General features: G+C 39.2%; 3 protein-coding genes across 4 annotated transcripts; all 3 read right to left on the bottom strand.

Moving 5' to 3' along the window:
• Nucleotides 1-518: 518 nt before the first annotated feature.
• Nucleotides 519-15,485, bottom strand: LOC118330444 (unconventional myosin-Va-like). Its single transcript, XM_035664967.1, has 40 exons — nucleotides 15,261-15,485; nucleotides 14,769-14,879; nucleotides 14,014-14,185; nucleotides 13,588-13,732; nucleotides 13,314-13,470; nucleotides 13,086-13,229; nucleotides 12,406-12,487; nucleotides 12,184-12,291; nucleotides 11,942-12,048; nucleotides 11,562-11,827; nucleotides 11,389-11,470; nucleotides 11,166-11,306; nucleotides 10,917-11,042; nucleotides 10,556-10,639; nucleotides 10,135-10,260; nucleotides 9,790-9,887; nucleotides 9,593-9,679; nucleotides 9,348-9,456; nucleotides 9,026-9,237; nucleotides 8,789-8,945; nucleotides 8,138-8,377; nucleotides 7,726-7,974; nucleotides 7,132-7,225; nucleotides 6,904-7,046; nucleotides 6,576-6,689; nucleotides 5,802-5,936; nucleotides 5,651-5,707; nucleotides 5,249-5,476; nucleotides 4,982-5,046; nucleotides 4,822-4,896; nucleotides 4,537-4,735; nucleotides 4,158-4,251; nucleotides 3,928-4,071; nucleotides 3,668-3,822; nucleotides 3,500-3,589; nucleotides 3,256-3,406; nucleotides 2,868-3,150; nucleotides 2,076-2,250; nucleotides 1,908-1,988; nucleotides 519-1,807 (listed from the first exon to the last, which is right to left on the bottom strand). The coding sequence occupies exons 1-40, from the start codon at nucleotides 15,285-15,287 to the stop codon at nucleotides 1,655-1,657; spliced, it is 5,466 nt and encodes a 1,821-aa protein (XP_035520860.1). The 5' UTR covers nucleotides 15,288-15,485; the 3' UTR covers nucleotides 519-1,654.
• A 924-nt stretch (nucleotides 15,486-16,409) lies between these two features.
• On the bottom strand, nucleotides 16,410-18,423 carry arpp19b (cAMP-regulated phosphoprotein 19b). 2 transcript variants are annotated; one of them, XM_035665012.1, is made up of 3 exons: nucleotides 18,268-18,423; nucleotides 17,660-17,782; nucleotides 16,410-17,579 (listed from the first exon to the last, which is right to left on the bottom strand). In XM_035665012.1, exons 1-3 carry the CDS (start codon nucleotides 18,310-18,312, stop codon nucleotides 17,409-17,411), a joined length of 339 nt encoding a protein of 112 aa, XP_035520905.1. In that variant the 5' UTR covers nucleotides 18,313-18,423; the 3' UTR covers nucleotides 16,410-17,408. The 2 variants fall into 2 exon arrangements, with proteins under 2 accessions (XP_035520905.1, XP_035520906.1); XM_035665013.1 differs by having other exon boundaries at nucleotides 18,160-18,301.
• An 871-nt stretch (nucleotides 18,424-19,294) lies between these two features.
• On the bottom strand, nucleotides 19,295-21,861 carry rsl24d1 (ribosomal L24 domain containing 1). The gene is made up of 6 exons (XM_035665010.1): nucleotides 21,703-21,861; nucleotides 20,601-20,714; nucleotides 20,443-20,515; nucleotides 20,288-20,351; nucleotides 20,048-20,133; nucleotides 19,295-19,707 (listed from the first exon to the last, which is right to left on the bottom strand). The coding sequence occupies exons 1-6, from the start codon at nucleotides 21,781-21,783 to the stop codon at nucleotides 19,631-19,633; spliced, it is 495 nt and encodes a 164-aa protein (XP_035520903.1). The 5' UTR covers nucleotides 21,784-21,861; the 3' UTR covers nucleotides 19,295-19,630.
• Nucleotides 21,862-23,051: the final 1,190 nt, after the last annotated feature.

Here is a 23,051-nt window from a genome sequence, read left to right as displayed (position 1 = left end):
TGTTGTTATGAAGTGCCTATAACTCACGATGTGCGCACATCGCTTAAAACTGATGGCTCACAGGCCGAAAGGTTGGAAACCAGCGATGTCAAAGGTCATCCTATTAAGTGACACACCTGTCGCTTTTATTCTGAAAGTCCCACCACTCATATTCCAGGTTTTTCGTGTCTTCCAGGTTGACTTGTCGCTCACCTGCTGCGGACTTTGACTGGATGACTCCGCCCTCCCGTCTTGTGACAGCGGCTCCACAGAGTGGGTGTGCTCGTTTAATCAAGGATTGTGACAACAAAAGAAACCGGATACAGACCTCAGTCAGATCTCCATATGTGAACGCGTTTCAGCCTTTACCCACAAGTGCTTAAGGCAAAAAGAAATGATTTGAAAAAGAAGAGTAAATATTTCACCTCCTTATACCAACTTGACCCCACAATATCACTGCACTTGCATAATGGAGAAAAAGCTTTAAAGAGACTTCCACAAGGAAACACATGAACACATTCCTGGTGTGCACAGCTGAGAACATGTAAGAGATTACTCATTTATGATGTGTTAGACATTTTCTTATGTTTAGTATGTGCAAAGACTAAAAATATAACACCCTAAAGCAGTCCAGAAAGTCCAGATATCACTTAGTGGAAGAGTTAGGTGAGTGTACGTTTACAGATGAATCCAGAGATCCACAAACTCTCAGATCATTTGTCTTTTGGATAAAGACTAGAATGCACATCCGTATTTCATTATATTGTTCAATGAGGGATATCTACTGTTAAATACCTTACACAACCATGTATTAAAGGTTACAACAAGATCCATAACACCTCATGAGGTAGTGAAGCTCTTTGCGTAGTATTTTTAAACACTTCAAACCATCTTACTGAAAAACCAGCCTTTAATATAACTGACAACATTAAGACTGGTTAAATACATACTTGGAATATTTTGTCCTTCACCTTGTCCTGACATTAAATACCATCACCTGATATTAGTAGTTACATAAATATAAAGTTACTCAGATAAAACTCAACTCCTGAATTTCATCTTGAGACATTTTCAACATTTAAAATCAGACACACATTCATATTTTAACATCGCTCACGGTAATCCAGATCTGTCCATGGAAACACTTTAGTTACTACTCCAATAATCACAAACTTCACTTGCAGATGTTGCAAACTGCCCTTAAACCTGCGATTTTAAAGCTTTAATATCTGATGTTTTCTGCGATTGTGTTTGTGAATGTCTATTGTCCTCGGGGTTCTCTTGGAAAAGAGATCTTAGTCTCAATGAGACTGCCTGATTAAATAAAGATGAATAAAAATAAATACTAGATACAGTATTAGAAATAACTATACCAATGAATGCATTAATGAATCCATGAATTCACAAAATACTATCAACACCTGTATCAGTAATACATCAGGTGTGGCAAGAGATGACCTTTAAAATACTTTTTTCTTTGGCAGATCGACTGTTTATACAGTTATCACTCTTTGGCTATGCAGTGCTGAGAAGCTAATACATAGATAGTATGTAAACAACGTATTCTGCTGCAATAAGCAGTGAAAACATTACAACTGGTACAAACTTTGGTTTAAAAAAAGTCTGAGGTGTTTTTACTCTGGTAAACAGAACCGAGTGTCAGAGGTTCACTGGTCTAGATGCGGTTGAGGAAGCCCAGATTGAGGCTAGCAGGGATCTGGATGGTCTCCAGCGCCACAGAGGAGGGCGTGAAGAGGAGGGTGATGGAAAAGATCTTCTTGGCATCCATCATCAAGGTGGATGACTCAACCCTGTCTTTCAAAAGGTCCTGAAGTGTAAAAAAACAAAAAGCAGATATAGTAAATAGTTTTATTAAACACAAGACTTAGAATAATAAAGAGAATTCTTGCCCAAACACAACCACTCACTTTAATAATTGTGATGAAAGAGGTTGATACTCGCTCTTCAAATTCGATCACTGGGGTGTACAAGGTCAACACTTTCAGTATCTGCTGAGACAAATAAACAACGATCAAAGCACAAGCAACAAGTCATGTGTACAGATTAAGCAGGCTGAACATTTACTGATGATGGACCTGTGCCGTGGTGAGGGCGGTGCACATGTTGCAAATAGCTTGGGCGTCTGCCTCAGTCTTCTTCTTGATCTGTAGAAGCTGTGCGGCCTGTACAAGAGGCTCCAGAGTCTCCTTGGCACCGCAGTCTGCCAGCTCCCTCTCAGCCAGCCACTCCTCCAGCTGCCAAACATTGTACCTGAAGCCAGAGGCAACGGACAAACAATTCAGACTGAACTAAGGCACTGTCTCGCAAGTTCCAACCTGACATCTGCTCTGTAAAACCACAGTTTATATTGAATGAAAATATTTCCACCTTTATAATAAAAATAAAACTATTTACAAGTTTGCATCCCTCCAACTTAAAAGACCAGATACTGTTTATGAATCCTGAGAAAAAGTGTGCCGAGAGGCTCTGCCTGCAAGGTTTATTCCCCTTAGGGTTATATTATCCAGTACGTGAAGGGATTTATTTATTTACTTTATTTATTTGTACCCCGTCAATAGTAACATATGTCACTATATTTGGACGTTCGGAAGGAGAATCTTAAAGAACTGGGACACTGAGGCTTATTTCTGTGCTAAATGTAACTTTGACCTTGTTCAATAAAAGACATATCCACCTGGCATTATGTTTTTGTTTAACCCAATCATTTAAAATATTATTTTTAAAATAATATAATAATCACACCAGTGGGTGTTTGTGATATTGCCTGAGAGAGCTTGCCTGATATAAGCAAGAACAGATACACCTCAGTCCGCTCTCTTCTGTCTCTCTAATTTCAACAATTCTCCAATGACCATCCTATGGTTTACCTGATCTGCAGGCCTTTGCTCCAGGAGCACATGTCCTTCCGTAGCAGCAGGTTGTTGAGCGTGACCGCACAGATGATGTAAAACAGCTGCCTGACCACCTGTTTAATGAGGTCTGGGTCCATCCCGTGCTGACACATGGTGGTGTGGAAGTGGCCAAGACGCTGCAGGAGGACTTCCACTGTAACAGCGCCCACCCCTGGGAAACTGGTGCTTCTCTTCCTCAGGCCTGTCGGTTTGGACCCCAGAACACCCTGGATTGTCTCGTGCTCCAGCATGCTTGCCACTATGGGAACAAATTGGGGAAAAATACATTTCATGGGGTTCTGTTATATTCAGGCTTCTGGAGAACACAGTGTTAGTTATGTATAGTGAGATTATGTCTCCTCACCGATCAGGGGCTGCAGGTTGTCCTCCATGCACTTGATAAACTGGCGGTAAATTTGGATGGATAGATCGCCAATAACCTGTTGGTACTCGGATAGTTCAAAGTTGGTCAGGCAGTGCTCATTCTGCTTGGCAGTGTTGCGCGTCATGACGACCTTCAGTATAAAGAGGTTGTACAGACATGAAGAGTTAATTAACAGACATCAGGTACAACAAAAAACACAACCTCAAAGCCTTCTCAAGCCTACCTCGTCTCCACTGTACTGCTTCAGACAGTGCATTAATCTGCATGTGTTGGCCAGCCAGAAAGACACCACTTCAAAATCATTTCCTCTTCTCTGTAGAAACAGTGTAAAAATTAATTCAAAATAAGAGCACCAGTCACTTTCTTTACACAGATAAGTTATATACTACACCTTAATGACCCCTTTGATGCTGCTGATGGTTGAATTGAGCAGAGTGCTGACTCTCTGATCATCATTCACTCTGTCAGCATATCGTAAGCACATGAAGATGATGTAAGCCGGAAGCCCAGGAATGAGGTTGACCGCTACGCCACGAGGCTTCAGATCTGAGAAGATTAAAACAAAACCGTTTCATCTATGAGAAAGGTTTGCTTGCAACTCTAAAAACAGTTCAGAAAATGATTTGCTTGAGCAGAACAGGTTGAACACACCTATGACCACATTCTTAAGCAAGCGGGCCTCGTCGCCCTGCCTGTACTCCAACATGCCTTGGTACTCTTTCTCCTTGCGGGTGATGTTCACCGCTCTGACGGGAGCGTTCGTCACAGAGGAATTACTCTTTTCCTGAGCACTCGCTAAACACAAAGAAATCACAGGATTAATGATGTTCTAATGTCATAGAAAACATACTGTATGGACACACTCAGTGCCAGGTGATTACCTTCAAAGTCTTCAACTTTTTTCACGTAAAATTTAAGTTGTTTTTTCAACTTGCGTATGGTTTTGTCCTGTTTCTCTTGCTGCTCCATGTGTTCCTAAAATTATGTAAACATATTAGATTAGTGTGAGGGCAAACCAACCTTCCATACACAGCACAGAAGAGTTTTTTTTTTACTGTACATTTGTTTATATGCTATTCTTTGCTGATGTAACAATGCCACAATACATTTAATTTCATTTGAAACTATAGCAGGGCCCTTTCAAAATGTACAGATCCAGACAGTGAAATCTGTTTATTTTGGAAGATCTCTGCATTGCGAAAATAATTACACAGTCATAATAACTGATAACAGGCAGAGTGACAGATCTAGCAGACCCACCAGGTTCTCATTGGCCAGCCGTGTGATCTCATGCTTCAGGCTCGCATCAATGCGGGCGTCTTCAGACAGGAGGAGGTTCTGCGTCAGCAGCTTCTGTTGTTGCTCGTTTTCCTTCTTCAATTTGTTCACCTCCTCGAGCAGCTTCCTATACTTCTCATTGTGAACTTGTTCCTGCTCCTGCATCTGGCACTCTAGAAGTCTGGAGGATGGAGGGATGGTATTCAACTTAAAATGGCATGAACGTGCTTGAATGCACAAACCAACTGCAGAATATAATTTCATTACCTATTGGTCTCCTTCAGGCCTTCATAAGCCAGCCACAGCTCTCCATCTTCATTCAGTGTATGGATGTCAGTTGGTCTGAGGACGAGCATCAGAGAATTTAAATAACACTTAATGTATCACCTGATGGATTTAAACTGCAGTGGGAGTCACATGATCTTACCTGTCAATATCTTGGAATGAGGGAATTTCAAGATCTAATTTCACACCTTCCCCAAGAGCAGAGTCCTAGAGGACAGTTAATATGAGATAAATTACATCTAGGTATTGTCAGATGTGTGTTGCATTAAATGCAAAATACTGCATAAAAAATATTACGTTCAGTTCAATTAAATTTTATTATAGCGCCAAATAACAGAAGTTATCTCAGGACACCCAGCGATTCCCACCATGAGCACTTAATGTATGAATATGATAAATATTTTTTTACCTTATGTTTAAGAGCTTCTTGGCGGACCATATGTGACCGGAGGAGCAGCACTTCCTCTTTTCGCATCTCCAGCTCGTCATTGGAAGAACTGAGTTGGTCCAGCAATATGCTGTAGGGCAGAGAGCCGGGGGCAGGGGGCATCAATTCACTTTTCTCAGTGGTCAGAGACTTCCGTAGCTCATTTAGATTCTGCTTCAACTTCTTGTTCTCAGACTCCAGTTCTTGCCGCTGCATTAAGACATTTAGAGATACACACACAAATTTAAACTTCTACATATGTGTGTTTCTATTCAATATTTCAATACAAATATGAGTTATAATAGAGAACTGGTATATTAATGGGATGACTCTGTGGATATCTCCTTTTTGGGATCCCAAAACATGTACCTGACCAAGTCATACCTTTAGTGTTTCTAAGTCCAGTTCTGCTCTGCCAACAGTTTTTTGCTCCTCCACCTCCTGTTGAGAACCACATACATATAATGTCAATATTAACCATTGAACCACAAATATCGACCAAAATAGCTAATACAAAACTCATCTGTTTCAATACTTTCGCCTTTTCTTGTTGGGCTTCTTCTCTGTTATCCAGCTGCTGCCTTAGTGACTGTTTTTCTTGCTCCAGGTCCTTCACTCTTCTCTGGAGCTTCAGAAGGATGGGCAGGTCCACCGTCGACTGAGGCTCATCCTAACAAAAACCCAGTAAGCACTGATTGGTTAATCCCATCACGAACTAACTAGAATGCTGCACTAATATCATTATAACACAGACAAGGCCAGAAAGCAAATCTTCACACAGTTATTAACGATGAATCAGTGTCCAGTGTCCAGGAACATCTTATCTTATCTTCCCTGCAGGTGTTCTGTAAAAACACACATCAAGAATACCTCTATTTCCTTTCACTCGTTTCTTGGCACTAATGTTTCCTGTAGGCTGCCATACATCCTTCTCAATAGAAACCAGACTATCAAAGAAATAATGTGAATCCAGATTATTAGGAGAATCTGCTAATTGTACTGTATAGTGAACAACTTTGTAACATGTGATGTGTCTGTAAAGCTGCTCAAGTTTGTAGATGACGCCAATTCTTCCACCATGACAAACATTTTTCCACCATAAAATCTTTACATAACCCTTTAGAATTCCTTGTTACTGAGTGTGTTCATACGACAGTTGCTATTCTTTGTGATTATAGAGAATAGAAATGTTTTACACCAATCCTTAAGCATACAGGGGGTTATATAGTACATCATACTTATATACAATTTATACAGATCACTTTGAGGCAATTCAATGGACCATGATGTGTGTAGTTTTCTACATTACCTCTGTTTGTATAGAGCTGTCGTCTCCCTCAGTAGAGCCTAAGCTCTGACTGAACTCAGATGAGTTACTGCTGTAGTTGGAGTCTGTTCTCTTGTGACCAGATTTGCTTGAACTCTGATTAGGTGTAAAAAAAAAAAAACACAAAAAACAACAACACACGTTACAGACAGAATAAGTAGCAAGACCTAAATTTGTTCCATCATGAGAAACATTGGTGCAGGAAATTGATGTACACTCTGTAAGCCATTGTCACCATGTAAAATGTGTTAAAATCCATCGATAAACATGCATCAAATAACAACTATGTCAACACTGAAGTGTTCCTCACAATGCTGAGATTAATCTCTTCCTTGAGGTCTCTATGGCGCTCCTCCAGATGCAAGTGTTCACTCAGCAGATTTTGGTAGCGAGAGCGTTCTTCAGTTAAGTCCTTCTCCATCTGTTCTGTATTCTCAAAGTTGGTTTTAACATCTGAAACAAAAAATTTTTTTGTAATTCATTCCAAATGAAGCCATTATTTAACCATAGTGGAGGTTTGAGGTGAACTGCTCAGTACCTGTTAACTGTTGGGCTTGTTCCAGGATTAGTTTGTTCAATTCATCTTTCTCGCTGTTCAACAAGCTGTTCTTCATATTAAGCTCTTCTACCACCTGATTGTGAGAAGAGGCAAAATCACGTGTTGTTAGTCTTTATTCCTATTGAGGTTCTAGAAACTAAAAAAAACAGAGCAAAATAAACAACTCAGTCATAGTCATAAAAAGTTCAATGGGCAAAAATGACAAGTTCCTTTTTTGTTCTAAATGTTCCTATTTTCATTCTTTTTTCTTTTCCTAATGTTATGGACAAGCAAAATGAAAAATCATAAAACAAATGCAGCTCAAAGCAGCAGAAAATATAAGTGATATAAGCAAGTGCCTACCCCACATAAACTAAATTCAATTAAAAAAAACAACCCACAACTTCATGAAAACAACATTTGAGTGATGAAACATAAACTAACAAACACTGGTGACAAACAGGGGAAAATGAACAAACCTCTTCTTCACAGTTTAGTGTGAATATAACAGTTTAGTGGTAACATGATTTTAACTCCATGTCATTGAAGGTCATTGATAATATACATTTAGATTTAGAAGCGTAGTAGGCCTACCTGTTGTGTCTGCTCCTTGTAGACCTTCGTCTGCTCTTCCAGGTCTTCTTTCTCCCTGCAGGTGTTTTCCAGCTCGTGCTGAAGGAAGGAGAGCTGCTCCAGCAGCGAGGGAAGTGTCTCTACCTTGGCTCTGGCCTCCTGCTCTGATCTATGTAGGTTTTGGAGTTCTCTGCTCTGTTTCTCTCTCTCCGTAGCACGGGCCTTCTCCACAGCATTCAGCCTCTCACTGAGCTCCCTGTTTTCTTTTTGCTGCAGGGGGGAGATAGACACACATGCTTTGCATGTGATACGACAACTCCCAGTGACCTAATGTTTCTCTAGCTACAGTTATTGTGGTAGATTCAAGAGTAAACAACTATCTAACACAGATAAAACTATATATCCTATATATCCACACACACACAAACCTCACCTGTTCATTTATCTTGTGCTGCAACTGCATAATTTTGTTTTCCATGCCAAAATTAAGCTTCTTGAAGTGCTCCACAGAACGTGCCTCCACTTTCAGCTTCTTTAATTCGTTCTTGGCCCTCATGCGACGTACACAGCTCTGCAGCAGGATGATGGCTGCCAGGGTGCGTCTGAAATGCTGTCTTACCAGCCAGCCCCTCACCCATTTCTGGATGACCACAGACTTTTTCTCAAACATCAACTGTGTGAGAAGAAAGTAAAAATATATACATTAAAATGCATTAACACCATACATTTCAGTCTACAACTGCTGCCAGATCCTTTCACAGTTTTAAAATGTAAATATTATTTTACAAATATTTTCCATCTCTATTCATATGACTTAATGATTAAGAATTCTACACAACAATCAAGGCTAAGGAAGTGCAAAACAATGTGGTGAACTGCTGCTACAAGGCTTCACTACAACAACAATGCTACCACTGAAAGCTGGCACATATGGACTTCCTTTGAGCTGGAAACGTTTTCATATTATAATCAAGAGGTACTAATTCCTGTTTTGGTGGTACCTTTTAAATCCAGTTTCTGAATTATACCTTAATTCATTTCTAAAGGGATTTTTTAATTTTTTTTAAATCAAGTATGGAATTACCTTATAGTACTGCTGTTTAGCCATGTAGGCCCTCAAGCAGCACTGAATAGCAATAGCTGCAGAGCGCTGCTGCTGATAGCGTCTCCTGGTCGCCCACATACGCATGCTCCGCTGAAGAACAACAGCTGCTCTTGTTCTTCGCAGAAACTTAACATAACTGACAGGGGGAAAAAACATGTCAGAAATATGCTAGATCAGATTATTCTTATCCTGCTGTTGTTTAGCGTCTCCACTCACCAGCGTGTCTGGTGACCCCGTACATGTCTCTGTATGGTGATGGCGGATTCCCTCATTCTCAGATACTTTTTGCGGGCCAGCCAGCAGCGAATAGTCTTCTGGATGCGAACACAAGCCATACGCAGCTTGTCAGAACGCAGCTTCTCCAGGTAAGCCACCTGACCCGCCCTGAAGAAGATCTTGTTTTTGCCAAACTGATACTTATCCTGGTCCTACGAGCAAATAAAAATATGTGATATGTGATACTTAAGTGGGCCAAGAAGGTTACATTTATTTTCTTATTGACATTATGGGAATGCTTTTCATGTCTCTTCAGACATACCTGTATGAGTTTTTCCAGGAGGCTTTTGCATGTTTGTTTCCTATCAGGAAGCACATCCTTTTGCTTCATGAGGACCCGATAACGGCTAAAGAATTCCTGATAGGTCCACCTACAATATGCATAAAATAAGACTGCATAAGCTGGATATATCATTTTTCTAGGTCTATATACTATAAACATATAATGGTGTGCACAACTGCCCATGGCCCTGTGCTCTGTAACAGATGTGGTTGCTGATATTCTACCTAGATGGGAATCCTGCTGCTGAGATCCGGATTGTTTCGAGGATGCCACATGCTCGAAGTTGCTGCACCGCCCTCACAGGGTCCAAGCTACATGAAAGATAACACACAAATACCCGTTACAAAAATGAACATACTACTCTTTCATCTGTGCTTGTTACAGATAATCTGGTGAAACCAATGAGAAAAATCCTCCTCACGTGAATGAAGCTTTAAGGTCGTTTGGCTTGATGCAGCGTACATAATGAGGAGTTGTAGCATTCAGTGTGTCCATCAGCAAATGCAGAGACTGTCGAAACTGAGTAAAGAGACAACGATAAATCCTCGATTGATGAGCAAATATGGAAATACTTTAATTGTAAATATTTGTCCAATATAATATTTTGACATTTTGGTGGTGACCAGCTGAGAAAAACATTAAATAAATAATATTTTTTACGCAAAATAGTTTTTAAATATGCATTTAATGACAATAAGAAATGTAACTGTATGACAAATGATCACGCACCACCAAATGACATGCTGCCTGCTCTTTATGCTCTCACCTGCAGTCCGACAGTCTTCTTATTATCCCTCTGAGCCGGACCAGCCCTTCCAATGACACTGGTTCGCTTGTTAGTAGAACTTGGCACCTTCTCGTCATCCTCAAACAGTGTCAGCAGCAAATCAAACTGAAAAGATCATTTTTCAAACATCAAAGCAACAAAATACAAAGTTATCATTGAACAGCAGATGGCAGTGTTTTCAATCTGAAAACGTGGGTGTATTTCCTCCAATAGTTAGTTGAACAATTATAGGGTGTGTGCCCAGGGACTTGCAACATAAAATATACTTTACAGTCATTTGCTTTTAGCAGAGGGGGTGTTGACATTGACATTCCTCTGGCATCCACAAAAAGAGGAGAAGGACTAGGAAATGAAAATATAATAAACAATTTAGAATAAAATATAATATAAACTATTTCACCTTGCTCTTTTTCAGCACATTTATCTGCTCCTCATTGACTGTGTCCTTGTTTTTCTCCAGGAAACCCTCACACTGGTACTCCACCTAGGCACAAAGGACCAGGTCACACAGTGTTCTTTGACTAAAAGAGTAAAGGTCATAGTCATAATATATAGTATGAACTAGGCTGTGTTGTTCTAATAAATAGAAACATCAAACACTTGTGGTGACGGTATAGAAGTCTGACTTTACAGACAAAGTAATTATAGTTTCACGCTCGACTCTCTTGGTGCTCTTGATTAGAAAGCATGACTCATCCATCAGTCTACTGACCACTGAGACGCAAACCCACCTCAGCATGAGACATACAACTTTGTTTTACCTTGTCAGCAAAGTGGTTGATGATAAAAGCTCTATTTGATAACCTGGGTTTATCAAAGTGAGCATTCTGCTTCAGGAGAGTGTTGTACAGCTTCTGGGCCCATGTGTCATCAGAGCCTTTGGGCATCTATGGAAAGAGGAAGGGCTGACACATCAGTTAGTCACGGCCTTACTCATAGCCTCCAAACATAGCACAGTGGAGATTCCTACAGTGGAAAGTAGTAGCTAGTACTAGTAAAAACAATTTTACCTTGCACTCTTCATCCAGAAGGTCCAGGACACCCAGCTTGGCCTCAATGAGATTAATACAGGGCTGGTTGTCATAGAAGTCAATCAATGTCCAGGGGATCTCCTCTTTCATGTACTCCTCTTGCTCCAGTTTGAAGACATGCTAGAGGGAGCGATAGCTGACAATGATTTATGTGTAGGTTTCGACTACAAAATGAATGTGTTGAGCACGTAAAGACACATACCTGGTTGAACTGTTGTTGAAGCTTCTCATTTGCATAGTTGATGCAAAACTGTTCAAAGCTGTTGACATCAAATGTTTCAAACCTGAGGAAAAAAATACATGTTTAAATTAAAAAGACATGGTCATCTAGGGAACAGAAATGGAAAAATCAGAAACCTGGAGATGAAAACCTACCCATAAATGTCGAGTACACCAATGAAGGAGTGTTGTTTCACTGCAGATTTTAAGGCACTGTTAATGCTGTCCACAATGCGACTGAAGAGTCTGGCATAGATGTGTTTGGCTAGGGCATCTCGGCCATTGACCGCGCTCATTTTGGGGACAGGCTTGACATAGGTTTCTGTGGTCGTCTTGAGTTTCCTGTGACATAACCAGTGGGCCATTTCTTCACAGGGCACCCCCATCAACTCACAAAACACCATCAGGTGGACATTATCTGGCTGGAAATACATGAACAATAATGATCTTATAGGGGTAAAGATCTACACATCCTCAATACAACATCCAGACATCAAATTAACCATATATACATGAAAAAAATAATCAGTGTTTACCGAGATACTGCATCTGTCTGCTGACTGCTCTTTCACCTCCACATTGCTAAGATGGAGAAGAGCTGCCAGAATTTGGTAAATTGCCATTTGATCACTTTCACTGATTCCTACAATGAAAATCAGAACAATAAAACAATAAATGATCATCACTCAATCACATCAGGCAAACCAGAAACAGAAATGTGTATGTACAGTACTCAGCATGTAACTGCTAGCCTTACTGAAATGCAGCTAACACTCACCTAACAGTGAGAAAGCCCTCCTGGTATTGCACATCTCTTTGGAATCATCCACTCCTTCTATGACTGGGCTTTGACCCTGGTTAGTACAGTGGAAGTCATCTGCGCAACCTTCAGACAATAATCAAATGTTGTACTAAATCTGTTATAACTGCTATTGCAAATTATTTCAACTGTTTCTCAATTCTGCTGATAAGATAACTGATATTTCATTGACTGCAATACCTAACTTGAAGGCTTTGAACTCTGGTAAATGTGAAGAGGCACACAGCTGGTAGAATATATGGTAGTTCCTTTCTTCGTGGGCCTAAAAGTAGTGCGAACAAATGTAAAATACACAAGTACTGCAAACACATTCGGTAGAATTATATTAAACAACACTAAGAATATTTTCAGAGCATTAGCTGTCAGAAAGCCAAGAAAGACAGCTGACCCTGAGGTGTAATACAGTGCACGGCACAGCTGGACTTAATGCGTAGGAATACTGAAGCTCTACGGTTAATGCCAAACAAAAGGGCTGTCTGATGGCAAGCTGAAGCAGAGAAAATACTCTTAATATAGCGTACAGCTATACGGATATTGATTTTTTTTGGAGGTGGGCCTTTTTTATGTGGCTAAAATATGTTTTGCTGCTGCCCCCGTCCACAGCAGCACATAGCTCTGCTTCTGTGCCAAGACCCCTGTCTGCTGTCGGCCAGCCGAGCTAAACTGAGCTGAGTGAGCTGTTTGTTATTACGCTGCTAAGATACACATGTTACATGTTACATGCACATGAAAGTGTTTTAAATCAATTAACTCCCATGAGAAACAGAGAAGATAGAGAGATAAGAACGGGCACATTCAGACACTGAAGCTAGTCTCCAAGGTATCGAAATGCGAGTAAAATCCATGCCGATGTAATTTACCTGAAACACAACTCTAGACTTCTCCAGTAAGTAGGTTCTCATGTTAGCCCCAATTATACAATGCTTCTTGTCAAACCCAATCTCAATGTATTTCCCAAAGCGACTGCTGTTGTCATTCCTTGTCGTCTTGGCATTCCCAAGGGCCTGGAAGAATCACACAAAAGGCTTTTTAAGTAAACTTTGTTATTTTATAATTTCGTCTTATTGCCCTGCTGTGTTAAACGTTACCTCCATGATGGGGCTGGAGGCAAGGACTCTCTCCTCAACACTGGCCTCAGTAGAGGAGCAGCTGACTGTGGCAAAGTAACGCATGGCGTATTTAGCCGAGACAGTTTTGCCAGCTCCGGACTCACCACTCACTATGATGGACTGGTTTCTTTCATCTCTGTGTGACAAGTCAACAAACATCAGCTAAAACTAATTTAGAATATCAGCTCAAAAGGAAATTAATATTTCATTTGCTTTGACATGTAAAATGAAATGTATATGGAGGTTACAAAACCTGGCCATTTGTTTGTATGCTTCCTCTGCCACTGCAAATATATGGGGGTCCATATCTCCCATGTTCTGCCCACTGTAGGCATTGATGATGTCAGCTTCATAGATAGGCAGGCTCTCATAAGGATTAATGGCAACCAGGACAATTCCTTAGGACCACAAGAAAGAAAAACTCTCAGTAGGACTCCTAAAACAGCCTAAACATATATTATGTGGCATGAATTCGGATTAATAGACAGTGAACTCGTTTTGTGTGTCTTATTTCTCCCAAATTGATGTAATATATGTTGGTGTGTGTTCCTTTAAGAGCAACCTCTGCCACAATAATCAGCATAACGTACAGTAGATTATGTCAGAGCATACAGTGAGTAGGGCTCCAAAGTCTACAGTAACAGCGATAGTGAGAGTCAAAGGAGATGAAGCTCATTACCACAGTATGTGTAAATCGACCTGGAGTCCACAAAGCGCACTTTAAGGTTGTGTAGCACTGCAGGCTCGTGGAGGTAGCTGAGAGCTGTGAGATCATTTTCCCCCACCAGGATGTTAGGATTTCTTAATGGTGGCAGGTTGTGTGCTTGGGGGTCGATTTTGTATTCCAGCTCCTGGAAAGACACAAGACGTTAGCTACAAGTACTTACAGAATGAGACTAAACACTGTAAGTTGCTTTAATTTTAGAAAAACTGTTAGGAAAAGGGACATAAAAACAAGATAAATAGGCGATTAAGCACAAAAACCCTAGCATCAGCTGTACTTCATGTTGAGTCTAACTAGGACACACTGAGCGTGGCTTGTTCGTGTTCACTCATGATAATACTTGGGCCTTATTTCCATAGCTGAGGTGCATGCCCAAACTCGACATCACAGCTGCAGGTAGCAACAGAGCGGAGTGAAAAACATTCAGCCACACCATTTAGACATCTTCATACGTCAGTCCACCTATGGCGAACCCAGGACTTTGTACAAGGTGTTGAAATCTATGTGCATTTACCAAAAACATCACAGCTGCCTCCAATAATCCCACAGCACACAGAGATTTATGAGGCTCCATTGCCTTCTTGCAGTACTTCTTGCAGAGAAATGTGTGCATGGCTCTCTGACAGAGCATCACACACCCATTTCCACCTCAGTGCCTCTATCTCCCTTTGTGTGGGTGTGTGTGTGTGTGGGGCATTTGCCTGTCTCACCGTGCCATCATCCAGCCGCAGAGTCAGCGTCAAGTCTCCAGGAGTGTAATCTTTGATAAGCTCTGCTGACTTCCACACTTCTGCTGCATCTGGGAGCCATACACGGGCATACTGATAGACAGAGGACAGAGAGGAAACCGGGTCAGAGCCATTCAACCACTGCACTTACAGTCACACACTGTTTTGTTTTTTTTACAAAACTACAGCAAAATGTCAGGATAAGTTAACTTGAAGCCAGCAGACAGCAGTCATGCGTATAATGTGGATGGATACGGGGTATTTTAAGTGGCAGACACATTAAAAAAAAAGGAATACATTAAGGTTTTAAAGCCATGTGGTTGTTGAGTAAAACTCTCTAAGTGACTAACACGAGTTAAACCACCTTTACTCACATTTATAATTAACGATACATTAAGTTAACTAACGTTAGCTCAAGAAGAAACCCGCTGGATGAACCGACAGTCTAATTTAATCCAGTATAACGTTACCTACCTTGGAGTACAGCTCAGAGGCTGCCATGTCTTACAGTTCGCTCCGTGAGCCCTCAGAAACTTTCTCTGCCCGCAGAAAGCAGATTAAAACATGTTTTTTACTGACTCCCAGAGAAGGAAACACGAACTTTCCCCTGAGCTGCTCTCTGTTGGTGTGAGGAGGACTCAACTTTCTGGTTGCCTGCTACAACCGTTGTCACTCAGCATGGTGCATCTTGCGTGCCTCCCAGCGGCCATCCTGCGCATGTCAACTAGAGCCCCTGAGGAGAGGCTGAGGTGGCACACAGCTGATACTGGACCCTCTGCTATCTCTGATCATTAATAATTATCGATCCGACAGAGGGTGTGTACCTCACAAATATAAAACAGCACTTAGTTATATTATAGTTTTTTAAAAAATCTAAGTTTTTACTGCTATAAACATCTGGCGGGACAAATGTAACCTTATGAGGGTCGCACTTTGGGAAGCCATGGTCTAATTTTTGGTGGTAATTTTGGTATTTTTTAGGCCATAATCTGTTAGCAGAGGTGAATTGTTCAGCAATTTTGGCATGCATAGCTAGGGAACCACACTGTATTTGCTTAATAAATAAAAAATTTTTCCCCAATACCTTCAGGAGGTTTAGAGCGTTTTTTTAAACGAAAAATTATTTCAGAAGTCATTTATTCACAAAAACAGCATTTTTCCCCTAAGTGAATGTAATAGGCTTCTGTATAATTCTGCATTAGTAACTGGAGTAAATCGGTAGTGACTGGTGAAAGCATCAGTCTTATAGCATTGTAAACATATGTATATTTGACATTTTTTCATACATTTTAATTTACTTACTTTGCCATTATCTTTTATAGTTAGCTTAAATGTTGTTTAACTACATATGACTTAACAATATGACCATATTACTGAATATTTCTAAGTATTTGCTAATATATGATGGAAATACACCAACAGATACAGGCTTCCTCTGAAAGTCTCAGGATTACCTCAGATTGTTTATAATACACCCTACCAATGGATGATGGCATCTTTTTTTATCCTGTATGATTTCTAATTGAGTAGAATATAAAATAAGCCTCTTTTTAGTGAATGTAGTTTTCTCATTAAGTCACGTTTGAGTGTAAAAATAAATGCAAGGACACATTCAATTGAATAAGTGTACTTATAAGAAATTATGCAAAACTATTTTATTTACAAAACAAATGGCACAGTGTGACCGCACAGTAAATGCACAGGCACACTTCCAAACACATCAAGGGAGTTTCTTTCCATAAAATCCTAAGTGATTCCAGTCAGACAGTGACAGACATTTCAGGCAAAATTCACAACTAAGATTTTCACTGAGGGAGCAAATATTGCTCAAGAAGGTACATTACTTTTAAGGCCATTTTAGAGGTCAGAATGAAATGGAGACCAGCAGCAGCAAGTCTTTGCAAACCAATGTCACTAAAATTAATTGAAATACAACTGGCTACAAAGTGTGTGTGTGTGTGTGTGTGATCTAATCTTCAGTACTTTGAGAATCAAACCGCTTCACAGAGAGAGGAAGAGACACAATCAAGTATTAGAAAACAAAAACAAACAAAGCTGGATTACTTCACTTTTCACTATTTAAGCAGACATGCCTCCATGTGAATGGGTGAATACGCAAAAAAGCTTCAAACTTGAAGGTATATCTGTAGATTACTACCTCATACATATATCAATGCGAACTGACAATATTTTCTCTGTGGTCATAATTCAAGTCTTTTTTTTCTTTTTTAAATTTAGCAACATGGCTAAATGTACAGTCTCTTCAGCTGCTCAGGCAATTTGCATGGAGGCATATATCCTTCAAAGTGAAAACATTCTGTGTAAATAAGATAGCACTAACATCCATTCATATTTACGAGTGTGATATCATGTTCAGAAATTAATCACTATTCAGTCTTTTTATACGATCTTGAGAAACATTTTTAGCAACTACTTTGTTAGATTTAACTCACTGACAACTCAGTGGCTGACAGTTGCCAATTTTCCTCAAGAATTTGACTTGGTACGCAACTTGTTCTTAGAGAATACATACAAAGGTGAAAAATAAGCAAAAAAAACGTAAACAAACAGGTAGATATGAAGTGGGTTTGGAATGGTAACAAAACAGTAAACTTAAAACCATCAACCAGCCAGTTTGCTGGCCACGATCGAAGTCTTTCTCTGCGGCAGGTCCTGAGGTGTTGGGATGTGCCCGCCTGTAATCTCAGACTTCTCTGTTGGAGCCGATGGCAACTGTTTATTCTTCATCTTTGCCTTGGCCATGTTGTAGTCACCAGAGTCGAAATACTTTTGCTGGACAAACAAAAAGAAATAAAGTGAGAATACTGGTTGGTATTGTTTAAATGAGCAGCTTATAATATTAAAAAACGCACCCCTTTCTGAAGTCTTTTCCTGAGAAGGTCTGAGCCTCCGGGCTTGGCTCCAAGGTTAGGGTACCTGGCCTTCAGTTTGGCCTCCTCAGATTTCTCTGGACTGATTACTTTGTCCTCCATTTCCTGTTGAGAGAGAGAGAGAGCACAGTGTGTATGAATGACAAATGTCAGCTGACTTGATGAAAGGAAAAACTGTGAAGTTTCATTAAAAGTGCACAAGCCATTGGTGGTTAATGAGACAGCATAATGTGACAGCAGCAGCAGTATTTATGTTGCATTATGAGCAGGCGCCGCCATGAGGGGAAACTCATTCGTCTTGACATTAACTTAGCATGTTTAGCTCCTGCGTTAACCAATGTTAACAAAGCCATCAATCAAGTTACACGTGACTGTGGCAATCTTCAAGTTTAACCTAAAAACAGCAGGGGGTTTTATGTTGCTTCACCAACAAACACTACAAGCTAATTCTCTAATTACTCGGCGGTAGCATCGTTACTTACATTAGCCAAGAGTAGCTACTGGCTAATTAGCTTCCTGCTAGCCGCCTGCTAATTCACCAGATTTGACGCGATGGCAGCTCCGGAAAACCGATTAAATGTCCAGTTTACCTGCTGTTCTTCAGAAGTCCTCGTTCCTTCAACCTCCTCGGACATGGCTGGGTTGAATCCCTGCTCTGCTCGCAAAACTGTGGCAGTAAAACGTCCAACCAGCTCTCCTGGAAGATGAAAGATGGTACTGGAAGCGACGAGGCGGGCGAGGACTACAGCCTGGGCAGCAACAGGCCGGTGGATCGATACCAGAGAGACAGATGGGAGTAACACTGGGACTGTCAGAGCACCACTGGAGCTGATTTAATATAGATGAAGAACAGAATATGTCTTTATAGTATCTTTGTAGTATAGTATCTTGTTGAAAATGTTCTTATAAAAATCGATTTTGCCCAAAAATATTATTTTAAAATATCCTATTTAAGACTTTCCATTGCATCAGTAAAATACATCAGTTTAAGTCTTTTTTTTTAAGCTGATTAATTCATGATGTTTTTAAAAATTGTGTTTCGTTTGTTCTGTAAGATAAAAGATTAATTTTATTTAAATTTCTTGCCAATAATCACTTGTATTATATCTCTCATCTGTCAAGTTTAAGCGGTAAAAGCCAATCAGACGTTTCACATTAGTCAAAGTATCTTAATCCATATTTCTAGAAAAATGCATCTATTGTTTGTAATTATACCAGCATCTGTATAAAATGGGAAGTAAAAAGGTTTGACAAATTAACTTTTAAATGTGTGTTCATTTTGTGTCTAAGTTTGTCTGTTACTGAGTACTTGTGGTTTTTATGGAGTGACATGTGGAAATGAATGTAGGCCAAATGGTTTTTTGCTGATAGCATAGTATACGCTCCACTTCAGGCACTTGCATCATGTGTGCGGTGTAGGAAAGTGCTGCTAATCTTCTCTTCTCCCATAATGTTCATACTAACAATAATAATAATACTAACACAAAGACCATTGCAAAGGTTTATCAGCAAAAATCCCTGACACAAAAGTAAAATGTTCTAACAAATATTCAATCCACATTTGTTTTGGCACTTACTTTGGTTTATAGTGGGGTTAATGTCACAGAAATAAACAGATTCGAAAAGATGTTTTTTAATTGTTTGCTCGTTTCCTTTTAACATTTTCTGCATTACTGTAATACATTATACAACGCAACAGGATAGAGTACATTTTTTATAGTCATAACTACCAATTAGAAAAAAAAAAAAGGGAGAGATGTGGTTAATTGTTGCTTCGGAGGTCCTTGTTAGGCCAATGCTTTCAGTCCTTGTACAGCAATTATAAACTGAATGCATTACTGTGTCCATCATCAGTCGTTTGGAAATTTTAATCCCCAAAACAGAAGTACAATATCATTCAAGGTCAACTTGCTCGCAGGTTTCATTACACAAACAATGGGTATGGGTATAAGATTAATTATCTTCATCCCCCATGTCCACGTCTTCTTGTAGCTTCTGCACCATTTTGGCCTCCATCTGTTTGGCTTTTCCTGTAAAAGAACAAAGACAACATTTGAACAATGCTGAAATTTATTAAACAGCTTTTTATTATAAGTCCCAACTGGAGTTTATTTTTAATCACGGACAAATGTCCAACTTCCCTAAACTGTAAAAAACAAGACTCTTTCCATAATGTGTGGATATATAGTATAGTATAGTTTGTTCAGTGTTTGAAGCTGCATTGTATTGTATGTGGCTGTTACGTCTGCTATTTTCACACTGGTCTGTACCTTCTGTGTAGTAAAATCAATGACATCAATTCAAATTCCTTGTACATGATTACAAGACTCTTGTGTACAACTTCGCTTTCCGGTGAATAAATATTCTTACCTGCATGTGGAGCTTTGATAAGGTGAATATTTTTCTTCACTTCGGTGATGGCCTCTTCTTTCTCCAACTGTTTGCCCTTCTTTAATCTATAAAGTGAAGACAAAAACACAGAAGGTGAGTAAAATACTATTTTCCAAATCCTGTAAATGCTGCATTTGTTAGATAAAGCTATTTAACACAAGATGGCAGCTATAAGATGCAAAAAGAGTCAAAAGATGTGCAAAAAAAGAACTTTCTTACCTGTTCATGATAAATCTTGCCTGTCGTTTCTGTTTTATTTCTTCCACCCTCTTCATTGCTTCCACTGTAGAAATTAAAGGAGACACATGACTCGTCAGTTCAAAAATCAAATGACAAAACATTTTAAACATGTGAGAAATAAATGAATACATCACCTGTCTTCTCCCACAGATCCCGGTTATATTTAACAGGGATACTTCTGCGTTTCTCAAACTCCAAAGAGTTATCCTGAAAAAGAGGATATTTGTTGGATAAGTAACAATAAAACTGAATAAAGACAGTGAGATAAGTGCTCTATTGATAAACAACTCACCACTGTCAACTCCTTTCCTGAGGCCTTCCTGAACGCTTTGGTCCATCTTGTCTTTCTTGGGTTACGCTTCTTCTTGAAGTTCCTGATGCATTTTGATCTGCAGAATCTGAATGTCTACAAACATTTAAAAGATAGATAAAATGAGTTTGGGATTGTGCAATTACAAAGTTGTTTTTTTGATTAAAATCAAAAGGCATATCGTCCATTATTAGCTTATTACAGATACAGAGTATTGACATTCATGTTCCTGGTCAGTAAAAAGAAACAGCAGCAAAGAAATGCCAAAAAGAAAACGATGAAAGAAAACAAACAATGTCCCCATTACACTGTCTGTCCACTAAGGAAAACAGAGTGCAAGTTTATTTTTCAAATGTTAAATGTCTCTCAATATATATCTTATATATCACAATTACTCAGTAATAAAGTTTAATGCATCGTTATGTACGTTATTTACTCTATCCGATTTTTTAAAAACTCTCCAATTTAGTATCAGCACAAAAAAGGATATTTCATAAAAAGGATTATAATAAAATGTTATCTATGAAATCACTCTGGACTGCTGACTTTTTGTACATTGTGTCCAAACTCATATTTACATACACACACTCTTATTTTTTACAGATGTCTTATTTTTATTTTATTTTTGCTGCCGTTTGAGGCCTCAAAAGTAAATGTAAAGTTAAAAATATCGCTGCCACAATCATTAACCAACACTAAAGTCTTTTCACAGACAGTACAGTAGTCAGGGGCAGTGTTTATCATGAGTCCAGTCTCACCTTTAGGGGGCGCTATTACTCCATAAGCTGAAACAGAGGCCTGCTAGTTAAAAGTCCGGACTCTTCAACTTCATACTCAGTAAAAAAGGCAGCGAGGATGTAACATGTCATAAAATATGACATTACCATTATATAAACCGCTCTATATTGAGGTAGATAACCACCACGTTGAGTTATTTTCTGTCTGTCAGCTGATGAAAACCCAAGTCTTCGTCCCACGTGAGTGAATACGTACCCACGTTACGTTAGCATGCTATCATTAGCCAGTCAGACACGAGCTTCTGTCGCAGTTAAATTATTATTTATAAAGAGAGACAGCACCATACCTTGCAGTCGTTCCTTACAAACATCGCCCCATGTCCGGGGTACACTGGTCCCGAGCAGAAATAACACTTTTCGATGCGCATGTTCACAGCAGAGTGGCTGCGTGCGACGACGGACAAAAACAAGACCGATCGGTTTCTGCTTCGTCTCGTTTCTCGGCTCCGGCAGATGGACCGCCTGTTGGGGGGTCTGCTGCCCCCTGCTGGACCTTTAAATGAAATGATTTAAATGTACTCAGGACCAGAGCTTGTAAACCTTTTCTCGCCTTTTATGCTGGAAACAGCTGCAGCTGCATTGAGGATCGGTGGTTATATTCTTAGATAGACTTCCTCTTGAACTAACACAAAATATTATAACTTTACGTTGTCCAATATGGCATATCCTTAATATTCTATGAGGACAAAAATGTTACATTTTATATACAAATATGGCATTATGAAATAAGAAACCATATAAATAAGTAGAGTAAAATATATAGATAACCATTAAATTGTGAAATGGATTCATGATGAAAACTCTTGAATTTAATTTATCAATTTTTTATCTTATTTAAATATATTAATATATCTATTTAAATGTGCCCTTGTCAAAACTTAGATTTTAGTTTATAGTATTTTTCATGACCATGGAGCTATATGGACATGGATATTGGAAATATATATTATGAAAAACGTTTCATAATAATGAGTTGAGTTTTAAAAATTGTGCAATAATACAATTTTAAAACATTTTGGTTATTTTACTGTCTTTATTCATATGGTTATTTAGATCATAATGTCATATTTATTAACTTAATATTCACAAAACTACAGTATGTCCCTTAGCTGTGTATTTCTTACTCTCCTTACTTCCTTTCTCATGCAGCTGGTAGTGCGGAGTTATCCCCTCATATGTGACTCTGTACTGATTATGGAGTCAAATGTATCTCTATATATTTACACACAGTGAATGAGCCCTCACAGCAGATATAATGCAGATTTTTCTTCATTGTGAAAAGGCTCAAAAGGTATGAGCAAAAGACCCTCAGATGAAAAAGAAAAGAAGAAAAATAAAAGTTACAATAAATGTCTGAAAAGAAATCTTCAGTTCAGTGAATGTAAAACTTTATTGCTACAGGTGAGAAACTTATCTACTGTTCTGAAAAAGAGGGTTATTTATATTGTTGCTGTCTTGCTGTCTGATGAGTTTTTAGTCTTTATGTTGTTTTTGTCTTTAATTGTTTTTGTCTTTAATTGTCTGTCGCCTATTCTCAAAGCTTGTATTATTGTTTGCACATGTAGTATGTACCGGTACCTCTATGTATGGTATATAGTGTTTTCAGTATATTTCAATAAATAAAAAGAAGTTTCAT

This window comes from Morone saxatilis, unplaced genomic scaffold, assembly GCF_004916995.1.
Source record: "Morone saxatilis isolate NCDOM2014 unplaced genomic scaffold, NCSU_SB_2.0 Contig2, whole genome shotgun sequence".
NCBI lineage: Eukaryota > Metazoa > Chordata > Actinopteri > Moronidae > Morone > Morone saxatilis.
The sequence above is the reverse complement of the archived record's forward strand: the minus strand, read 5'-3'. Positions and strand labels throughout refer to the sequence as shown.

What these genes read in the sequence shown, in the direction of transcription:
- LOC118330444 (XM_035664967.1), bottom strand. Translation starts at nt 15,287, where the DNA reads ATGGCAGCCTCTGAGCTGTACTCCAAG. An exon ending in GTTCAAAGCCTTCAAGTTAG is followed by an intron (nt 12,292 to 12,405) that starts GTATTGCAGTCA and finishes TATTGTCTGAAG; the next exon opens with GTTGCGCAGATGACTTCCAC. An exon ending in TTCAACAACAGTTCAACCAG is followed by an intron (nt 11,307 to 11,388) that starts GTATGTGTCTTT and finishes CGCTCCCTCTAG; the next exon opens with CATGTCTTCAAACTGGAGCA.
- arpp19b (XM_035665012.1), bottom strand. Translation starts at nt 18,312, where the DNA reads ATGTCCGAGGAGGTTGAAGGAACGAGGACTTCTGAAGAACAGCAG. An exon ending in GGACTTCTGAAGAACAGCAG is followed by an intron (nt 17,783 to 18,267) that starts GTAAACTGGACA and finishes CTCTCTCAACAG; the next exon opens with GAAATGGAGGACAAAGTAAT. An exon ending in GGAAAAGACTTCAGAAAGGG is followed by an intron (nt 17,580 to 17,659) that starts GTGCGTTTTTTA and finishes TTGTTTGTCCAG; the next exon opens with CAAAAGTATTTCGACTCTGG.
- rsl24d1 (XM_035665010.1), bottom strand. Translation starts at nt 21,783, where the DNA reads ATGCGCATCGAAAAGTGTTATTTCTGCTCGGGACCAGTGTACCCCGGA. An exon ending in CAGGAAAGGAGTTGACAGTG is followed by an intron (nt 20,516 to 20,600) that starts GTGAGTTGTTTA and finishes CCTCTTTTTCAG; the next exon opens with GATAACTCTTTGGAGTTTGA. An exon ending in TATCAAAGCTCCACATGCAG is followed by an intron (nt 19,708 to 20,047) that starts GTAAGAATATTT and finishes GTTCTTTTACAG; the next exon opens with GAAAAGCCAAACAGATGGAG.